Here is a 22,458-nt window from a genome sequence, read left to right as displayed (position 1 = left end):
CAGATTCCCACTGAGGTCAACACTTATTTTGTAAGCAAGTGGTACTTAGTTGTGTTTGTCATCCTAAATATTGACAAAACTTGAGGTAGTTTGAAGAGCAAGATGACTACTCCAACATATTTAACTGAACAAACATGTCAGAGCAGCACTCCATCTAGGCTATTTCTATCCTTTCTCAACAGCATCTTTTATACAAAGAGTTAATATGACTCATATCAGATGGATCATTTGTTGCGTTCCTGTTCTGCCAGTCGGGTTGGTTCCACAGCTAAATCCTTGGCATCGAAATTCAGAAGCTCATTACAGCAGGCATGTAGCCACACAACAGCTGCAACGAAGAACATCCAAATGCAGATGTCCTATGGTAGCAGTGTGGTTTAAGTTCTGGGAAGTGTTATTCAGGCATCTGACTAACATCACTGTAGTACTATGCTGTTTGACATACCACACAAAATGTGGGGGCTCTGGTATGGCTTGATGAGTTTTTCCCCCCAACTAAGAATCACTGAAAATGGAACATCCAAGTGATAAATGCAAAGGAAATGATGTAACAACAACAAAAAAAAATTCTGAAAATCATTTCCTGGATATTGGCTTTGAGATAGAAAAATTGTTCTTTAACTGTTTTATGTCAGTTTGGAGGCACACTGCTATTGAGTTCACCCTGTCACAGTTATATACGCATGATACTAATTACTGAATTATCTAAAAAGACCTAGCAGGTTACTGAAGCATAATGTTAGTTCACCAAATCAGAGCTGAGATCACAGAAACCTTCTCTTTCCTCAGCAGGGTTTGACTTATTTAGGCATCTGGTGGAGAGATACCTTTAGCCAAGGTAAATGTTGAAGAATACAGTAAGTCAGCTTGTCATTACTTGGTTTAAAGCCAATATTACTAAGAAGGAATCACAGTTCATAGTCTTTTGCTTAGGAGGGGCTGTGCAGGACAATGGAACAAAGGCAGACCCCTCCATGAGAAGAGAAAAGTTTGAATTTTGTCTCAGTTTCCTTATTTGGAAAGTGGAGATAAAAGCGTCTGTAATGCTTATTTCTTTGGAAAGCTATGATCATAAATAAGATCTCAAGATCCCAGACCTAGAATAGTAAGGAGCCATAGAGCCAAATTAAGCCCACAAGCATTTATTAATCACTTACTAGACTTTGTGTAAAATATTGGAGTCATCTTAGTTTACCCTCTTACTTTACAAATGAGGAAACTAAGGGATGTTACAAGAATTAAATTTTATAATGCATGCGAAACATTTAACAAACTTTACAGTGTGATTTAAATATCAGCTATTATCATGAGGTGATAGCTGATAGAAATATGGCAGAAGGGAACTTAGAGATAATTGAGTACATCTCCTCAGGACCCTGAAGTCCAGAGTAAGAGGTGTCTTGGTGAGGATGATACAGGTGCTAACTATCCAAGACAGGATTTGAACCCAGGTTTGAGGAAAATCTAAGGAAAACTTCAAGTCTAGTGCCTTCTTCATCTAACCATGTTGCCCCCATTATTATTATGAATAATGATAACATAATAAATGATTTATATAGAATATGCAATGTGGTTTAGTAATAACTATGATTTATAAAGTATTTAAAAGTTAGTACTGTACTTTGCAAATATTCCCTTATTTTATCCTCATAAAATCCTCAAGAATAGATGCAGATATTATGCCCAATTTACAGATGAGGAAATTGAGGCAGACTGGGGTTAAATTACTTGCTCACCAGGATCACATTGCTAGTAAATGTCTGAGATTAGATTCAGGTCTTTTTGACTTGAGATGGAGCTCTGACTCTAGCTATGGACTATTGTCAACCTTTATGAATCTCAGTTTTCTCGTCTTTAAACTGAGGCGAATAGCATTTAACACTAGTATTACCCTGGGTTCTTCTGATGATAGTAGTACTTTGTAAACTACACAGGGCCATATACGTATGAGCTATTAGTATCAATAAAAACTAGAAATACTAATTTCCCAAAGGCAGTCTGGGCTTAACATGAAGGATTACATTTCATTCTGTAAATGTTATTAGTTCAGTTTCTCTTCCTCTTTAGATGCATCCTTTTACCCATCTTGTGGGGAGCCTAACAAAATGAAATGTGGCCTGGAATCCGACTGCTCTGAAACCCCCAAACTAAAATTATTTGCACCCATCCCCTCCCTGTTTGAAACATGGCTTTGCAAGCTGAGTGACTGACATCATTTGATTATACATGACTAATAATGAACTCATTCTTCATCTAAAAGAAAGGCACCTTTTTTTACAGGGTTGGCCATAATAGGGAAAAGGGGGAGGTGAAAAGAGATGATCTTTTTCCAGACTATTACACCTTTGTTGCTAAAGGGTTCTAAGAAGGAAAAGGGCTCATCCAGAGTGTAGCACAAGACCACAAGCTACCTTCTCTGCCTTTCCACGCAAACACATCCCTGACTCTTTAGGGCATAATATGCAATCTTTAGTTCCAAAAAAAATAATATGTTGGAAGAACATGTGGCACTTCACTGTTTATGAGCGCAAAGCAATTGCTAGTACGCTTGTGGGAGCTTGAGACAAGGCAAGCATAATGCACATTTTCCCACCATGTTCTGTCAAGATGACTTAGTTACGGGCCACTGCACAATTCCAGTTCCCTTTTTGCTCCCTGGCAAAGACAGCCAACCTGTTAAGTTGAATAGGATTTTAGTGGCATGAATAAAACTTCCAACTATGACCAACTCAGATGACTACTTATCCTTTTGCAATAAATCAAGCAACAGAGTTAAAAGGAAATTGTTCAGCTAACTAGGCTGCTATAAATGGCTTTAAGATCATTCAACCTCACCCTTTCATTTTTACAGATAAGGAAACAGAGAGGAGTCGGATGCCTTGTGCAGGACCACAGAGCTGGTATGTGAAGGAAAATTAAACTCAAGTTATACAGACTCCGAGTTCAAGCTTCAACATTACTCAAGAGGTAAGCAGCAGATGCAAATTCACTGAAAAACAGTCTTCTGTAGGCAGATGTAGTGATTCCAGAGTCAGAGTGATGATACTGATACAACTGAAAAATTCTTGGTGGTTCTGGAAGCATTTTTTTTTAATTTAGGCATCTGTGACACTCCAAGAATTCACATGATCTCAACTTAAATATCTCCTGGAGCCACTCTGCAAAGGGCAGATTACACATTTTTTTTATCATTTATCTTGCTGCAATCTTCCTTTGATTATGATCTATCATAAGTAGGAATTACAGTATCCCTTATACTTCAGCTTCAAGGACAGCTTGCTCTCTCTCAGCAAACTTTTTGTTCTTTCTATACTTGCTAGTCTACTAAAAATAAGATCCTAAAGGTTCATAGGAGCATAGCTTTAGAGCTGGAAGAAATTGAAGATAATCTTCTATCTCCCAGGATTGTTTTAAGGATATAATATTTGAAAAGACCTTTGCAAACCTTAAAATGCTATATAGGTGCTATAAGTTGTTATCTTAGTCACTGCCATTGTAGTCATACTCATAGTAGTAATTAAAGAACATCAAGTACATGCTTCTTATTTTACAAATGAGGCAACTGAGGCACAGAGCAGTTAAGTAACTTAATCACAGGGATACAGCTAGTGTTTATAGAATTTGAACTCGTCTCCCTTTATTTGCATATCAGTTCGAATTTATTTATTAATCAGAGTAATTAATATCAGTAAGAATATGGAAGGAATATTTCCAGCAGATAACTGGGGTCAGTCCTAATTTTAACTAAGTGGCAGCTACAATGGATAGATTTTGGGCCTGGAGTCAGGAAGATTTGAGTTCAAATCCAGCCTCAGAAAATTACTAGCTATGCAATGCTGGGTAAGTTCTTTAACCCCATTTGCCTCTGTTACTTTATCTGTAAAATGATCTGGTAAACTATTTCATTATCCTTGCCAAGAAAATTTCAAACAGGATCATGAAGAGTCAGATATGACTGAAACAAGTGAACAACTAAAACATTTTAATTAAAATTTAACAATATTAAAATCAGTCAAGGGGAAGGTGGTGAGGAGGTACCTAAAGGCAAGGAGGGGAAAAAAAGAGAAAATGTAACTTTTATAGACAGAGACTATAATTCTGGGAGTTCTAGGAAGTGAAATCTATTTTAAATTTGCATATTCTATTTATCATTGGAGAGCTACCACTTCAATGCAAGGTAGTGGCAAAATTATTTAAGGTAAAGTTATGGAAAACAGCTGAATCTAATCAAATGTATACAGAAGAAATAGGTCTAGGAGGGGATAATTTAAAGGTATGATGGAATAATTTTCAAGATACCTCAAAGAGGGGAAGATTCCAAAAGAATGAGAACTGTTGAAAGTAGTACTTCTACTTAAGGAGGGGAAAGACAAATGAGAAGAAGACATCAGCAATCACCAATCATCATGAGCTCATAAGATCATGAATCTAGAACTAGAGAAGAGTCCCAAAGGTCACCTTCCCCAACTCTCTTCTTTTACACAAGAGGAAAATGAGTTACAGAAATGTTCAGTCACTTGACTGAGATTTGATCTCTGATCGCAGGATTCTAATCCCATGCTCTCTATTTTTTCATCTCTAAAGACTCTTTATGAAAATGATTTGTTCCTAAATGCCTTGGGTTTCTTTAATGAAAACTTGAAGAAGTAACTGGCTGACTTTTGTATATGACTTTTACAGTAGAACACCTCTTCACAGTCATTCAGTTGATCAAAAAGTTTTAATAATATAAGCTTAATGCTTTTCTCAGACAAGGTGTTTCCCATATGTATGTAAAAATGTCCTGTGGCAGATGCAACCATAGAGAAGTCAATTAATAAATGCTTGTGGATTGATTGTTATTAACACTGAGCTAGGCACAAAACAAAGAGATATACTTACCTCACATAGCAACTGCCCTACTTTAGGATCTCTACACTTCTTAAACTAGACATAGCAATAGCCTCTTCATAGGTCTTCCTTCATTCAGATTCTCTCCTATCTAATCTATCTTTTTCACAGCTGCCAAAATGATATTCTCAAAGAATAGGTCTGACCATGTCATTCACTATGCTCCAGAAGTTTTATTGGCCATTAAAATTCTCTGTTCGCCATTTAAAACCTTCCTGATCTGATCTGGCTTTAACCTATTATATTATAAGGCCCAGACAAAGTAGTTTAGTTATATTATTGTCCCCAGTGCATGCTTATCTACCTCCCACTTTCATGCCTTTACAAAGGCTGTCCTCAGAACCTACAATGTTCTTCCTCTCTGGCTTTGGGTCTTCTAACTTGTAAGTCTCTTCAAGGCTCAGCTAAAGTATCACCTTTAAGAGTGATTGCTCTAGTTTTTAGTGCCTTCTCCCCAGTATTTTTAATTGTTTATATGCTAAATTTCCTTATCTTATGTAAAATTGCTTATTGAAGTAATTGAATTTACTTATCTGACTATATACAGTATTTTCCCAGAAGAATAAAGAACCTTTAAAGCAATCACTGTCTGCTATTATAAGTCTACCCCAACCCCACTTCCTTTGTAAATTGTGTCTGAGCAGCAAAATCTTTAATAAATGCTTCTTTGTTGCTTGATTGCTCTAAAATGTTCAATATCTCCTACAAAGCCCAAACTGAAGAATAACTTGCTTTCCAAATGTTCCATTCCCACAAGCCAAATAATGCCCCAGGCATGCCTCAGTGACATGATTAGTCTTTTAGGGATAACATTTCATCCATCTTAATTAATTAATCAATTTTTGTGGAGGCAATGGGGATTAAGTGACACAGGGCCACACAGCTGGGAAGTGTTAAGTGTCTGAGGTCAAATTTGAACTCGGGTTCTCTTGACTGCAGGGCTGGTGTTCTATAGCTGCCCCCATCCATCTTAATTTGAAAAACAAAACCAAAGTATATGAAAAATGTTTATTTTCTAGATCAGTGGATCAGATTCAAATAGAAATAGATCTCTAGCTGCCAAGTTGACTTAGAAAAATTACTTATATTATATTGTAATTTTATTTATTTATGTCAAATATTTTCCAATTATATTTTAATTTGGTTTGGGCTACAGAGGGAGGAAGGAGGGAGAATTGTCATTTAGTGATGTACTCTAATGGTCTGGATTATACCAAGCAACAAAATTGACAATGTACTGAGTGTGCCCATCAGCAAATTTATATATGTGCCTGCATATACATATTTATACATGCATATATATACATAGATCATGATGTTGCAGATAAACAAAGTGCTGACTACAGGATAATAAGATTAGGCTATGAGGTGCATTTGAGAAATATACATTTTGAAGGATTAAATCCAAACAAGTTGCTGACATAAAAGCCTCTCATATTAATTAATTTTCTTGGTGATGCCATATAGTACAAGATGTCTCCTATATCAAAAGAATACACTTAAGTCCCTTTGGCACAAAGAAAATTTATACAAAGTCTTACATGAGAATCAGAGAGCATGAGAAAGTATAGAAGAATCATTCTTGTTCTGTGTCAATGGAGGCAATAGCAAAGAACAACCGTAAAGTAGAGGGATTGATTCTTAGTTTTGAAGTTTAAACTGCAGTTTTGGGACACCAAAAATTGGATGCAGAAAACTTTTCTCAATTCTTTTATAAAATTATGATAAATTTTTATCACAAACTGGAACTGCAAGAAATTCAATCTTTTCATCATTATAGCTACACAATAGAACAAAATGATATACATATTTAAAGCTTTCAAATCATTAAAAGGAAACATTTCTAAAGGGCAACAGTATAGCTAAAGATAGCAAGTGGTAAAGACTTGTTTTTTTTTTACTTCAGTAAAAATATTTAAATAAACATGGATTCCCAGTATAAACCAGAGTGAAAGACTAATAATCTTTATTAATTATTTAATGTATTTGGGGAAATAGAAATAAATGCTTTTTTTTTTTTTTTAGTTGTTCCTATTTTCCTTCTTAGGACCTGTTGTTCTTTCAAAATTTATTTGTTCCTCAATTTTACTTCTCTTTAAGACCAAGATTTTGTATGTATCTAAGAAAGAGACTCCAGAATAATACTAGAGTGATATCAACAGGATCTCCTTCCATATGCAGCTGCTTAGGGGTGAGGTCATGAAATCAGCTGGTCTTACTCATATAAGTTTGTATTGCTACTGGATAAGCCAAAGTAGGCCCTGGGAACTGCTCACTGTGGATGGGATAGTCAAAGCCTCTACAAACTCTCCTGTTTCTTGTGTTTCCTGTAGGTCAACCACAGCTGTATTTCTAGAAAAAGAGAGGGACTGGGAAGTGAAAAAGGAAAAATTATCCAAGGTGATCAAAGAAAAGGGTGCCAGACCTATTTATTCTATCACTGCTGGTAGAGATGGAGGCTACATGTTCAGTTTATGGGAAAGCTGGCTTAGGATAATCCAATATTACAATAATCTGTTCTCTTCAAAGCTGGAGCACTGGAAGGAACTTTAGAGATCATCACATACATTACTTACATTTTATGAATAAGGAAACTGAGACCCATAGGTGTAAAGTGACTTGCTTAGGATCACACAGCTAGTAAGTGTTCCAGATAGGATTTGGTCCCAGGGTCTTTGGGTCCAAATCCAGTTCTCCTTCCATGCTATCTCTCACCTATGGCTTGCTAAGACTTGAGCCACAGCTTCATGTTTAATACTCATTATGGCATAATAATGTTCCATAGTAGGTGAAATTGTGTAGGAAGGAAATTGGGGTGTCAGGTGAGGGAATTTATTCTCCCCTCACTGGCTGAGGCAGAACATATTTCACATCCTGTGCATAGCTGTATTAAAGCCAAATATATTTCTTCATTTATCACTGGCACACCTGTGCCTCCTAGCCATTTTAATGAACCCTGGGTGACACTCTGGGAGTCCTGATCATTAAAACCATGAGACTCAAATCATTTAGTTTCTGTGTTAATAATTTCACATTTTTACAGTGTTGGCTGCCTTATAAAAGGTACATTCAGTCCAACTGCAGAAAGAAGAGACTACAATGATATAATATGAAAAAAAAAAAACAGTAAGAATCAGTCATTAACTGGAATGATAAAGGAGATCTAAGGATAAGAAAACAATCCCCATGGATCATTGCCCTAGGAGACAACCAAAGGTAAAGAAACCTTATCTTACAGTGACCTGTCTAGCACCTGAGGAACAGAACAGGCAGATTTCCCTAAACTTGGCTGAGAGGTCTGCCTTCAAAACCAACCATGCAAATGAACAAGGGGTGATAGAAGATGCTCTGAGATTTTTCACCACGCCTCCAACTCAAGGCTGGGATCACTAAATTCTTCCTCACCCCTGAAAAATCAAATGCAAGACTGAAACTGAGGAGACTAGGAAAGAACAGCAATGGGAAATGGCGGCTTCCAAAATGAGAATTTGACAACTGTTGTGTCTGTGTTGCTGCAAGAGTCTTCAACAGTGTGGGAGTGTTGGACACCTTTATTGCCTAATCCTTATCTGTAGCTGTTTACTCAGTGAAGAGTCATAAAGGTTTGATACATCTGTTTATGTCAGGTGGATATTTTGCATGATTTCCTTCCTCTCCCAAGGAAACAGAGAAACTGGAGGTGGAGTTAATTAGGGAGAGGGGCCCAAGAAACATTGCTCACAAGGACCTCTTAGTAAAATAATAGGATTTCAACCAGTAAAAGCAAAATTAGCCTTGTCTAGACTATGTAATGCTTTTTCCTCAATGTACATGATTAAAGAGCAAATTCAATCAAATATAAATTCTTCCCTCCCTCAATCCCTACCTTGCCCCTCAAAAAAAGGGGAGCCAAAAATCTCTCAGAAATTGTTTTTAGTTGAACATTCAGAATCTTTTCAATGTCAAATAATTTTTAAATAACTGAGGAAGCCAAGAAAAATAGAAGAAAGAGAAAGGAAAAGAAATCCAGAGCGATAGAAGAGAGAAAGAAAGGAAGAAAGACATCATGTTTAAAGGTTTAAGCTTACATAAATGGTATTTCCTGCCAGAATGCTTTCCTGTTTCAGGCAACCACAACATGGTGGTGAAACATCCGGGCACAGCTGCATAACAGGCAACTTGTGCTCTTCAGGCCACTTCTCTGTTCTACTTACCCTTCCTCTCCAACAAAGGTGACATAGAGCTTATTCCTCTGCAAGTCTTTTCTGGAATAGCCCATAATCTGATTAAAAGCATCTTCCAACAAATGATCTCTTCTGATGATTAACCTGTACATAATAATTTTAAAAATACAAAGAGTTTCCATTACTTTTCTTAGAGGGGAAACACACAAGCACATATAATATATATTTATATATGTATATAAAATATAAACAAATATGCTATCTCTATATAATATTACGTGTCTCTACATAAAATCATGCTTTTTAAAAGATTTACTTGATAATTAAAAGCTCCATTTACTTAGCTTATTTGTTGGGAAAGAAATCACCAGCCATTTCTAACACAACAGTGTTCTGTAATTTTTTTAAATAGATGTGAGAATATAAGATGGTAGGCAGAGCATCCTGCCTATGATCTGGAATAATAACTCTAGAGAATCCATTGTGCAAAGTGAAATGATTTTTTTCGCCCAAGAATGAAATGCTTACAAATAAAGCACACAAAACTTTTGTTTAATAAAGGAATTACAACCCCATTAGGTAATGTTGTAGGCTTCACTGTACTTAGGCAAGGGATTTAGTTACCAAGTGCCGAAGGATATTACTTAGACGAGAATGAGAGAAAATATCCCTCCAAAAAAGGTTTATAGTGATTCTTAATTTCTGTTCTAAATTCAAATATCCATATTTTAGCATTCACTAGGAGAAAGGTAAAGTTGAGTTTTATTTAAAGTCTTGAATTAAGAGTAATAATAACAGTAACAACTAACAATTGTAAAATCTCTATTACAGGCCAGGGACTGTGCTGAGTGCTTTACAAGTATTATCTCATCTGATCCTCCCAACAACTTGAGAATTTAGGCATTATTATTCCCATCTTACAACTGAGGAAATTAAGGCAGACAGAGGTTAAGCCACCACAATCAAACTTATTACAAGGACATTGCAGATTGCACTTAAAGCAAATGACAACACGTGGAAGATTACACAAATGACAAAAGGGAAGTAATGGTGTATTATGGTAGAGAGAATGTTGGGCCTAAAGACCATATCTTGCTCTTATTAACAATGTGGCCTTGGGAAAGTCAATTTACTCGAAATTTCAGTTAGTTCAACGCTAACAAAGTACACAGGGCAGGACTCATAGCATCTACCTCCCAGAATTACTATAAGGCTCAAATGAAATAATATATGTAAAAGCACTCCGCAAAATTTAAAGTCCTATACAAATATCCATTTTGGTCATGATGATAATGTGAAGAGAACCCTGACTCTGGAGTCGGAGGAGCACATAGTTCAAATTCTGTCTCAGACTCTTCTTGTTTGAGCTTGCACAAGACTTTTGTGAACATTATTTTCCTGATCTAAAAATGAGGTGATTAGAGTAGACGGCCTCCAGTGTCCCTTCCAGCTTTAAGGGTATGAATGGTTCTATAAATCTCACTACCTGAAGCATGAAGTGGGCAAAGATGATACTCCTCTTTCATATACTTCTTATTACTGATGCAATATTGAGCATGTTTGCATTGAGTTTATTCAATTACCTTTAATTCAGTCATTTATAGGGTCAACTATGTGCATGGAAGGAGTTTTGCTAGACATTCTTGCAAAAGAGCCCTTGTGGGTGGCCCTGGAAGTGGCTGCCAAGGTCAACAGAGTTGCCTGAAGTAATTCTCCTGTTCCTCCCTTTTGGAGTGGTCCCCAACAGGGCTTACAGAGAGTCATGCAAGGATGGGACAATTCCCTGCAGCTGAAGTGCCCACATGTATTAACAGCAGAGCTCTCTGAAGGGATTGGAGAAATGTGGCCCTGGAATGAATTTGGGGGCACATGAAAACTAGGACTTTTTTGAATTATCAGTCATTATCAAGTTAGGTAATGATGAAATGATTATAGTCAGAACTAGAACAAACCTCTGAAGTCATCTAATCCACTCATTTCTCAGAGAAAGAAAAAGGTTCAAGAAGTACTATGGTTTCCCAAGTTCACCCAGATAGATAGTGGTAAATTGTGATTTGAATATAGGTCTTCTGACTATAAATTTAGCATTTTTTCTACTGGATCATGATATTCCAGATGGTAAGATTTGCTTTTGTCTTTGCTCACAAAGTCCTAGAGCCCATATAACCCACTCTCTGCTCTCTGCTCATTTCTTCTGATTCTCCCTATAAACAATGGAGTTTTTACTTGACTGATGGATGAGTGATGGACATAGGGGCAACTTCCAAATCTTTTCTTCTCTCCTTTCTTCACCAGCCTCAGATGCATCTTTTGGCCTCTATGCTTTTGGTTTCAGTTGAGTGTAATAATGTCCTGGCCTGCCTGATACTGACTAATAGCTTGATCATCCAGGAATAGGAGAAACAAGAAGGGGGTTTCTAGCTTTTCTTTTCTTTAAGAATTCAATGCAGAAGAAAATCCATGGCAGCAAAGGAATAAAAGCTGCTGCTTTGTGAAATGCTGAAGCAGTATATTAGAGACAGCTCTGAATTTAGAACCAGAATTTGCAACCTGGACCTGAGTCTTGGTTTTGCCACTTACTAAGATATGTTAACCCTGGGAAAGTTAATTAGTGTTCTGAGTCTCAACTATAAAATAGGGATAATAATATATGGCCTCTTCTTCTTACAGGCTTTTGGTGAGGATCAAATGAGATTATAGATGTGAAAATGCTTTGTAAAGTGTTATATAAATGTGAGAATTATGAATTATATTAGAATTATGGCTTAGCTCTTGCTATCCCATAATTCTAATATAATTCATTTATATTAACTCTTGGTATCTTGTAAGCACCTGGGAAAGAGTATGGGATTGGGGAGAAATGAGACTTCCACCTGTGGCCAAGAGGTCTTCAAATGGGACTGTGGTCCATTAATCTGACCTTGAATTCAAAGTAAAAGCTGCTTTCTATATCATTGTTTCATTTGAATGGCTGGAAATGTCCAACATCAGCAGGAAAATTCCCCTCCTTTGGCATTCTCAACTGATAATAATGATAATTAGCCTCTACCTATACCCTCAAAACTGATTCTTGGCATAATCTTATCATTGTTTTAGTAGCCCCAAATATGAAGGAAGCTGGATAAGCATAAGGAGCAATAATATTTTTTAGTCATTTAGGATATTTAAAGATTTCTTTGTAAACTGTAAGATCATCTATAAACATGAACTATTATTATTTTTTTATTGTGTGGGAAGAAATGAAGATGAAAGTTATTAATGCTCAAGGATGAACATGGGTAATAGTAAAATTTAATTCATGACATGTTGAAAGGCAAGTGGAGCATACATTGTCTGTTGAGAAAAGATGTAATTTTAAAAAGAGAAAAAATTCAGTTCTCTCCCCAACTGTAATTTTTTTTTCTTGCAACACAGTGAGTGGTGGTATGTTAAAGCAAATAAACAAAACTATTTAAGACTTAATGGCACTTATTCTCAGAATTTGGTTGTATTTATATAATTCATTGAATAATGCCAGGACACCAATGGAAGATTAAGGTAATGTCTGATCATATTCATTCAAAGTCATTTTAGTGGTTTCCCAAACACAGGTCATTCTTTAATAATCTACAAATCTGGTTTAACTGATCATTGTGACTTACTTTAACTTCCCTGGCCCTTGCCCATATCCTTTAGTTTCCAACTTCCTGTAGAAGTTTCGTAGTTTGGCTTCAAAATCTCGTTTATAAGGGGCGGGAGCTCGAGCATTGGCACGCTGCGTACCTGTAAAACATAAAGAGAATAAACTGGAGTTGCCCAGTCTTCTTAGGTAACCACCACAGTGAAAAACTCTTCCCAGAAGTCATCATTTTAAAAAGGACTGCTATGGTTTTAAAAACAAAATTATAAAGTAAAGGTGATAGCACAGTTAACATGTCATTTTAATCTCTTTTAAAGTTAAAGGTATAATTAAACTTAACAGAGCTCCCAACTGATGTCTTTTCTACAAAATATGTCATTATGTCAATGTTAGTCAATAATTATCAAGTCCAAATTTTAATAGACAAAACAGTAAGAATGTGTTAATGAAACATGTTCTTTTCTTTAGCTTAAACCAACATGAGCCAGACAAATAACTCAGCTCCAATGGGTCACTGTTCAGTGTGTGGAATCTCTCAGCTTGATGCTGGGATGATATAATGGTAACTTAACAGGGAGTTACAGTATGAAAGAATGTGGGATAACAAGCCAAGAATAATGGATTTTCTTTTCATAATTCTCCCTGAACTACCCCATAAAATCAACTTCTGTCAAACATGCCCCATTACGAAAAGTGAATTCAGACACATAATTCTATAAGAAAAAGCAAAACATTTTATAGGGTAAAACTTAATCCTGACATAAAACCAGGAACTGACATTATTGCCAAGGACACTACTTCTGGGTGGGGAAACAGCATAGGGGTGTTAAATGTCATTCAATAGTAAGTAAGTACTGCTAATGAACAGTATAAGAGGCCCTACCTACTTCCTCTTCATGAGAAGCTTGTTTAGTGTTTCATGGATGACTAGCAAGCTGGGGCACAAAACTGAGAGAGAATGTGGATGTCACACCTAGAGTTTTGAAATATATATGAACATTTCCACTAGAGAAAATAAAATTTCTCACAAAATGAATAAAACAAAAAAGATACATAACTTTCAAATAGACAATAGGAAAGATGGGAGGAAACATATTTAGCAAGCACCTCTAGCAAGTGCGAGGTACTGATAGCTAAGTGGTGCAGTGCACAGAGCACTGGGCCTGAAGTCAGGAAGACTCGAGTTTCTGTTGTGACTTTAGACACTTACTTAAGCTGTGTGACCTTGGGAAACCATTTAAGCTCTTCTTGCCTCAGTTTCCTCCTTTGTAAAATGGGAATAGCACTAGCACTTACTTGCCTGAGTTATTGTGAGGGCCAGATGAGATACTAAATGTAAAGCACTTAACACAGCTTGGTACATAGTAAGTGCTATACAAATGTAATTTGGTTATTATCATTATTTTATTCCTCAATGGTGGCTTTTACACAGAATACATTACAACCAGTCTGAGATTCTTATCAACTTTCTTTTCAACGTTCCAACTCTGTATTGTGGAAGTAGGGGAGTTTTGTGGAAATTTACTGAGGGGAGTGGGAATGGAGATCAATATGGGCTAGAATAGTTGAGTTAAGTTTCATAAAAAAGTTTTCAAAAAAAAGTTTTGGCTTATGCTCATTCTTTGTTGTGAGGAATTACAATATATCATGGGAGAGACTGAAGACTTCAGCATGCCCCTGTGATTGCAAGAGTTATTTCCATACAATTTGTGCACAAGCACATGTGTTTGTATGTGTAAGATTCATACAATTTTCCATACACCTAGGAAAACCTGTGACAGTCAACACACCTTCACTATGTTTCCAGGTGCTATGCTGTGTGCAGAGGATTGTGGTCATTGATCCTTCATTTTCAAAGGTGATATCACAGGGTGATGTCTTATGCACAAATTTGGACTGATGCAAGGCAGATTTGCACAGAATTGTCAATCTCCCTCTCTATTCCCGAGTCATCAAAATTCAGAATAGGTGATGACCCCAGAATGCAGTGGATTCCAAGGCAATCACCTTGGAATATTCTGCTTGAGCCATCTTCAAGGCCATTGCAACAAATTCATCCACTCATTCCACTGGAATAAGTCTTCTCATGCTTGGGGTATACACCTTCCTAACTTAGTGATGGATTTGAAGCCTGTCAATTACCTTCAATTTGATTTAGCCTTTTGGCCAAGATGCTCTTACAGGGGTATGGCTGCTATACATGTCTTAGCTTCTTGGGGCCAGAAAGTTGGGTGAAAGTGGAGACCAAAGGTAGTTAAGCAGCCCTGAAAAGGATCTGGCAAGCCCCCATAACAGAAATGCTAGTCCCTGGACCCCCATATACCTCAAAGGATTCAAAGAAAGGCAAAAACAAAGAGTTTACATCCTAATGGCATACATTTGAGTTATCCAGATAGAGAAAAAGAGCCTTGATTTGGGCCTTGAAGGATTAAGAGAATCTAGACAATTGGAATGAAGGAAAGTAAACTTGGTGGTTGGGGAGGGCCATTGGGAAGAAGCTGTGAGAATTTAAGTAGAAAGGTAGAAATAAACATCCACTTTGCTGTGAGCAGTGAATTTCCTCATGTGAAGAAAGTAGATATTGTATAGCATGGAATAGTGGGGAAATAAGGTTGAATAGGTAGAAACAAGCCAGATTATTCATGGCTCTAGTCTTAAAAGTTAGAGATGCTTTTGGTTTTAAGATGGCAGAAATCAGGAAACCTCTGTGGTCAGATATAACAATACCACCATCACCAACAAAACAAAAACAAAACAAAACTTCATCTAAGGCAAACAATGGTGATATTGGAGGGATAGTAGAGAGGAGGTTCACTTGGGGAGTGTCACAAGGAAAGGGAAACATGTCTTTGTACTGCTTGTGGCTAGCTGCTTCACCAAGGGGGAAAAACAAAATTCTCTGCCATTTTGGGGGGAGGGGAAGGGGATTGAGTGGACAGGAGAGTTTGAAATTGTCAACTATCAGGGGTATGAGCTGGACATCAATAGTACTGATAGTCAAGGTGCACAGTCAGATGAGCAGAGGCTGAATTACAATGCTGCGGCCAGAAGCCAGGGAGAGGGAGGGATGAGAAAGGAAAGGTCTGGGGGATGTGCTCCTAGACAGGTATTAGTAATACCCTTGAAATTATCTAGGCTGAAGCCCCAACTGCTGCATCCTAATTATAATTCTGGTTGTAGCTTGTTGAAGAGGATAAGAGGGGAGAATATAACTATAATAGCAGTGTTTAAGAAATATTAGTATGAGAGTATTATGGATGGGAGAGAATGAAGACATACTAATGACCTAGGAAGTTGTTGCAATGATCCTAGTGTAAAAGGAAGGTCTCAGATTCCCAACCTTAATTAATCTAAGTAACCAGATGCTCTACACACTAATACCTTTGTCCAGTGAAACACCTTTTGATTAAATCAGAAATATCAATCAAAAGTATAAGCTAGGTGCAAACAAGCCCTTATTCACTTTGGGAGGAGTTAAGTGTTTCAAGCCAATGGATGAAGTCAGACAACAAAGTATATTGGAACTGGTTTAAAGAATTAGACAGGATTCTGTCTTTATCACATAAGATAATATTAACACAAGGCAGTTAAGCTTTGAGAGCACTTTGAGGAACTAGACCATTGTGCTTATAATGAAAGATTATTGAAGTGAAGGGGAATGAGACCTAAGAGACTCCCCCACCTTCCTCCTTGAACTCTCTGCAGTTGACCATATCATCAGAAAAACTGGACTAGCAACAACAATGTATATAGTTGGAATTGAGAGAGGTAAATCTCAGTTGAGGTGCCAACATTTTTACCTCTATTTTACAGAAGGAAGCTTAAATCAGTTGCCTAAGGCTACATAGTAAACACTTCTGGAGAGCTTAAGTCATTCTCCAGTTTACTCAGAGAATATCTATGGCAGAATTCAAACCCAGGTTTCTAGCCTCCATATTTGGCTTTCTATTAATTATGCCTTTCTTATGTAATAGGATAGTTGGGAAAAGGAGTCAGTTTCAAGGGAAAGATGGTGAGTTCAGCTTTGGGCTTGCTGAGTGTGCAGTGATGATGGGATATTCAATTGGAAATGTTTGATAATCACTGCGAAATATGAAACTTGAACAGAAACATAGAAATGAGGGGAAGAATCCCACAAGGACAGAGTAAAGCTGTGGGGATATTATAGTCATAGGAGTGGAGGGAAAAGAAGAACCAGCTCACAGTATTAAAGAGAATGAAATGGAATCCCCCAAAATATTAAATAATTGACAAATCTACTATTCTCCTTTTCCCCATCATTTGAGATAGTTAAAGGGAAGTGTGAAATGCCATGATGGATTCCACTATTATTGAGTTCATGAAATGAGTCTAAACTCTACTTTCAAGCTAGGCAAAAGAACACTATTCTGGAGGCTCTTGGGACTGAAACTTTGCAAGATCACAAATACTTTTACAAATGGTTCTTTTATGGAAAAGTTGAAAATCACTCATGCATAATTTCATGGTTAGAAAATGTACCCCTAAATGATTCTGTTGAGGAATGGCAAGTTCTTGTTGCAAGTCAGTGGTAAGTGCCAAGAAATTCCAGGATAGATACAATAATAACTTCTGCTTTGGGAACTAACCATATTCCTCAAAGATTGAACCGATGCAATTGTGATATTACTATGACCATGAAAAAAGAATCAAGAATAAACTCATGAATAGATTAGTTGTATGCTTTTCATTTTGAGAAAGGAAGCAAAAAAGAAAACAAAGAGTGCTCTCTCAATATGTATATATCATATATGTGTATATGTCTTTATACACATGGGTCTGTCTATTTATTTGCAAATAAATATGAGGAAATGTGGTATAATGGAGAGAGACATAAAAAGCTGACTTCAGATCTGGGAAAAACCTGTTTCTTACATATCCTGGCTTGTTGACTATGGGTAAGTCACTCTGGAAAACTCTAAAACTGTAAGTTTCAGAAAGATGCCAACTTGAACTGGTGTGTAGGGGGCTGAATGCTCATTCATTAATTTCCTTTGGAAATCACAAATCTAGCCTTTATCCCTACATTTATGAAATAACCAGCTGAAATATTGATTTGAACCCTATCTCTTTTGTCTATGTAGGAAAGACTCTCTTTCTAGCATTCATTTTGTGTGTGCGAGATAGCACAATAAAATAATATTTCATAATATTCTAATTTGTCTATGTATAGTTATACATTCCCAACCCAGTACAATAAATTCCTTTACATGGAATTCATGACATGAGAAATATTGAAAACATGACAGATATTCTGTGACAAAGCTCTGTGCCAGGTGTTATAGATAAAAAACCAAAATGTGAAATCAGCCCTATCTTCAAAAGTTTATATTCTATTAGGGGAATGAGGAGAACACAAGAGAAAATAACATATATGCAAAAATAATTTGAGAAATGGGGGCAGCTAGGTGGCACAGTGGATATTGTACCAGGCTCAAAATCAAGAAGATCTATCTTCCTAAATTCAAATCAGATATTTACTAGCTATTGTGATCCTGAGCAAATCACTTTATCATGTTTGTCTCAGTTTCCTCATGTGTAAAATGAGCTGGAGAAGGAAATGGCAAATCACTTCAGTATCTTTGCCAAAAACTCCCACCAGAACAGGATCATGAAAAGTTAGACACTGAAACTACTGAGCAACAACAAAACAACAATGAAAATTGAGAAGACAATGTAAGAACTGAGGAATTAAGGCAGATATGGAGGAGGGAACACTCGAGCTGAGGTTTGACTGGAAGCTAGAATGTAGTGTGTATGAGGAAGACTAAGGGGGAGAGACTTGGAGTTGGAATGTGAAGGGCCTTCAGTGCAAACTGAAGATTCATTTTCTTGTCCTAGAAGCAAAAGAGAGCAACTGAATCTTCTTGAATAGAGGAGAGACATGGTAGATCAGTGCTTCAGGAGTATAAATTTAGCACTTTGGTAATTGAATTGGAGAGGAACTAGAAGTAGGGACACCAAGCTATGATAATCGTTAATATTTCTGTAATACTTTTAAGGTTTGCAAAACTATTTTTTATATATTATTTCATTTGATCCTCACAACTTTGCTGTGAGGTAGGTACTATTATTACTATTATTGTTGGTGTTAATTGGGGTTAAATGACTTGCCTGGGATCACACAGCTAGTAAGTGTTTGAGGTCAGATTTAAACTCAGATCCTCCTAATTCTAAAGTGGGTGCTCTGCCCACTGTACCACTGAGCTGTCTTCATAGGTGCTATTATCAAACCAGTTTTACATATTAATAAATTAAGATTGAAATAAATTAGATGACTTTCCCAAGATCACAAAACAGTAAGTGATTTTGAACCTAGGTATTTTTGATGCCAAATCCAACATTTTATCCACTTGGCCATTTGGCTGCAATTATAATAAGCAATGGATGATAGGAATCTCGGCATAGATGATGATTCTGTGCATGGAGAGAAGGAACAGATGTGAGATATGTTGTGGCAACAGAAATGGCGACTAATTGGCCATGAGGAGTGAAGGAGGGAAAGTCAAGAGTTGCAAATCTTTGTGACCTGGACAGTGATAAATGCACTTTACAGAAATAGATAGTTTAAGGAGGACAAGTTTTGGGGGAAGAAGATAAAGATGGTGAATTAAAATTCTGTTTCAGATATTTTCCATTTTGAAATGGCAAGGAGACAACCAGGTGAGGCCATCTAGCAGGTAGTTGGTAATACAGAGATGGACCTTAGGAGATAGAAAAGGACTAGATAAATGGATTTAGGAATAATCTGCATAGTTTCATTTTTCTTATGTCAAAAACTACCAACAGTGGATATCATCTACATAGGAATATTTGAAGAATATGATAGAGACTTCTGAATGCCAGGGAAATAAGGACTTTGCTTCACTCCTAATATGTAGTGCTGTTCCATCCTGGAACTTTCCATGTATTTATCTAAATTGGTTTTGAGACAAGATATTTGCCATAGACTTGGCTGGAAACTCTCTTTCTTCTGGGTCACTCCATGGTCAAATCCTTGGAAGGCTCATGGTGCCACTTGTCTTCAAATCCTTTTATTTAAGAAATGGAAATCCCCTTGCCAATTTAAACATCTTTTGTTGGCACCAAATCTTGCTGAAAGCCAATATAACAATTGAGCAAAACAGTAAAGATGGCCACACCCTGATTATATAGAGTTTAGGCTCTGGGCATTCTCAGCCATCCAAAATACAGGTGAAAATCCGGAAACAAGGCAAAGAAATCTCTGAACTGTGGAAATTGCCCTCAGAATGTCTATGCATAAATGTTCTGGAGTTGGAGATAAATTCAATTCAGTGAACAAAAATTTATTAAGTCCTTACTCTGTGCAAGATGTTATACTAGATGCTGTGGAAAGAAAAAATCCAGACTAGCTCCTATCCTCAAGGGTGAGGAAAGATTAACACAAAAAATGGAAATACAAAATAATTTGAGAGAAGGAAAGCACTATTAGAGGGATCAGAAAAGGCTTCTTAAGATGAGTCTTTAAGGAAACTACAGGGTAAAGGTAAGGAGACAATGCATTCCAAACATTCAGGACAGCATGAAAAAAGGCACTGAGGTGGTAAATGAAAATCTGAGTTCAGATCAGTTTGAGAGAGAGAGGAATATATGTCCAATGAAGGCAATTTTAAATTCTAGAAAGGGAAGCTAAATATCAACCATAAATGCTTCTAAATACTAAGCAAAAGATTTGTATTTTATCCCAGGGCAATTTGATGGAAACCACAGAAATATCTTCAGAGGGGGCCTTGATATGGTCAGATCTGTACTGTAGGAAGATTATTACAGCAATTGTGAACAAAGATTTTAAGCAGGGAAACCATTTAGGAGGCTAATTTAATGGGCCAGGTGAGGGATTACAAGGATCTCTTTGGGATGATAATTGTATGAATGGAGAACAAGAACAGATTGAAAAGATGTTTTGGCAACTGGTTGTATAGAGTAAGTAAGGGAAAGGAGTTGAGATTAACTCTGAGGTAATAAACCTGGATGATGGGAACAGAGGAATTGAGAATGGTGGTATCCTGAAAGGAAATAGGACTTTTGGAAGAGGAGAACATTTAAAGGGAATCTTAGTAATTTCTATTTGGACTTAATTGAGTTTGAGATATTTATGGACATCCACATGGAGATACTTTCTTATTTTTTCTTTTTTTATTTCTCTTGCTACAAAATGTTATTTATATATTTTAAAAATAAAGCACATAGAAACAACATAAGTAGCCACTGACAATGAAGGGAAAGACATTAAAGTTACTACAGTTCAGCATAGCAGTTATTGGTAATTATGATGGTGACTGAATCATCAAGAAAAGATTAAAACATATTTATCTTATTCTGAGAAGGCAGGGAAGTGTGCCCAACCAGGATTTTTATAAAAAATTATTAAAAATTAAAAGGTTCTGACATTTAAATGGGTAATCTTCATTTATCTGAAAGGTGTTCACATAAGAGAACACTTAGCTGATTATTTAAATGGTAATAAAAATAACATGCTGTTACAAATGTTTCTTCAACTGTTATTTCTTATATTTAGAATAATAAATCACAAAAAGTTTTAAACTATCTTTTCCTGTTGGCATAGCTGTAGTTGAGGTTGGCATTAAAATTATCCCACAAAAACAAATGCTCCCATTCCAAGATTTTGATAAATTTTAGGTGAGTACTGACAGCTGAAAAGAGAATGAATCAAATTTTCCATACTACTGTCACCATTTTTGCTTGCAGAAATGCAAATGTACTTGAGATGAGAAGTTTTTTTAAAAAGATTACCATGTCACTAGAGGGAATTTTTAAAAGATCATTAAATTGTATTATATAGTAGTAATCTTTAACAATATTATTTTCATTGCACCCCAAAATGGTAACATTCTAGGCCAGACAAAAAAGTTCGAATTTCTCTGGATCTGTTGGAAATGTTGCTTTCTCAAAAACCCAAGAGCAATTTCAAAAGGAAACTTTAATCTATTAAAAAGCCTCAAAAGAATCTCCATCAAATAGTGTTAGTTGATCCTAATCCTTTAGCATATGAAATCAGTTATAATAATTTCCACTGATATCAAGCAATACATATCAACTTCAAGGGAAGAAAAGACTCCGCCAAAATGTGAATATTATTCTTTCTAAAAATTAAAAGGCACCTAAATGTTTCTATTAATATCACAATATCTGGGCTCAGAAAGTATATTATCCTAAACCTGAGAGTTCTGAATGCATTTCATCCAAACATAAAATTCAGCTATGTAGATATGTTTTTGATATGTGATCCTTGTACAATTTATCCAAGACTAATACTTGATCGATTTTTAGGAACTTTAAAATGAAAGTATCCTAAATAAGAAGCAGCTTAACTTCTAAAACACTAAATAAGAAGGTATCAATGTAAGGACTAAGTATCTTGGTGGTTTCTTATGTTTTTCTTCATTATTATTTTCTTTTAATCTCTGCTTGTGATGACTCTGTATTTCCATTCTTTAATTCTTCCAGATTAAACACTAATGATATTATGATTATTCTGTGGAGGTGAATTATGTTAACTTAAGGTCTCCCTCATCCCACAATTAATTTGTAATCCTAAATGATAAATGGAATATGTGACAATCTTTGAATAACTTATTTAGGGGAAATCTGAGCTGGCATTAGGAAAAAAAAACTTACAGGATTCAAATGAATGATTTCTCAGCTTTATTTGCTTCGTCTATAAATGAGGGAAGAGGGGTTCATTATATGATCTCTGAGATCCTTTTTAGTTCTAAATAGTTATTG

At 36.3% G+C, this 22,458-nt stretch overlaps 1 protein-coding gene and 1 long non-coding RNA gene across 6 annotated transcripts in view; one reads left to right on the top strand and one right to left on the bottom strand.

Moving 5' to 3' along the window:
* The window catches only part of HECW2 (HECT, C2 and WW domain containing E3 ubiquitin protein ligase 2), a 425,511-nt gene that overhangs the window by 28,155 nt on the left and 374,898 nt on the right, over positions 1 to 22,458 (bottom strand). For all 5 annotated transcript variants that reach the window (XM_074302808.1, XM_074302811.1, XM_074302809.1 and 2 more), the window contains 2 exons: positions 12,695 to 12,815; positions 9,084 to 9,197 (listed from right to left, as the gene is read on the bottom strand). In XM_074302808.1, the coding sequence (XP_074158909.1) occupies positions 9,084 to 9,197; positions 12,695 to 12,815 (235 nt within the window). The remainder of the gene's footprint in view (positions 1 to 9,083; positions 9,198 to 12,694; positions 12,816 to 22,458) is intronic.
* On the top strand, positions 2,760 to 9,176 carry LOC141562738 (uncharacterized). The gene is made up of 2 exons (XR_012488235.1): positions 2,760 to 2,967; positions 7,934 to 9,176. It is a non-coding gene; the product is annotated as an uncharacterized LOC141562738 (long non-coding RNA).

This window comes from Sminthopsis crassicaudata, chromosome 3 (genome assembly GCF_048593235.1).
Source record: "Sminthopsis crassicaudata isolate SCR6 chromosome 3, ASM4859323v1, whole genome shotgun sequence".
NCBI lineage: Eukaryota > Metazoa > Chordata > Mammalia > Dasyuromorphia > Dasyuridae > Sminthopsis > Sminthopsis crassicaudata.
The sequence above is the reverse complement of the archived record's forward strand: the minus strand, read 5'-3'. Positions and strand labels throughout refer to the sequence as shown.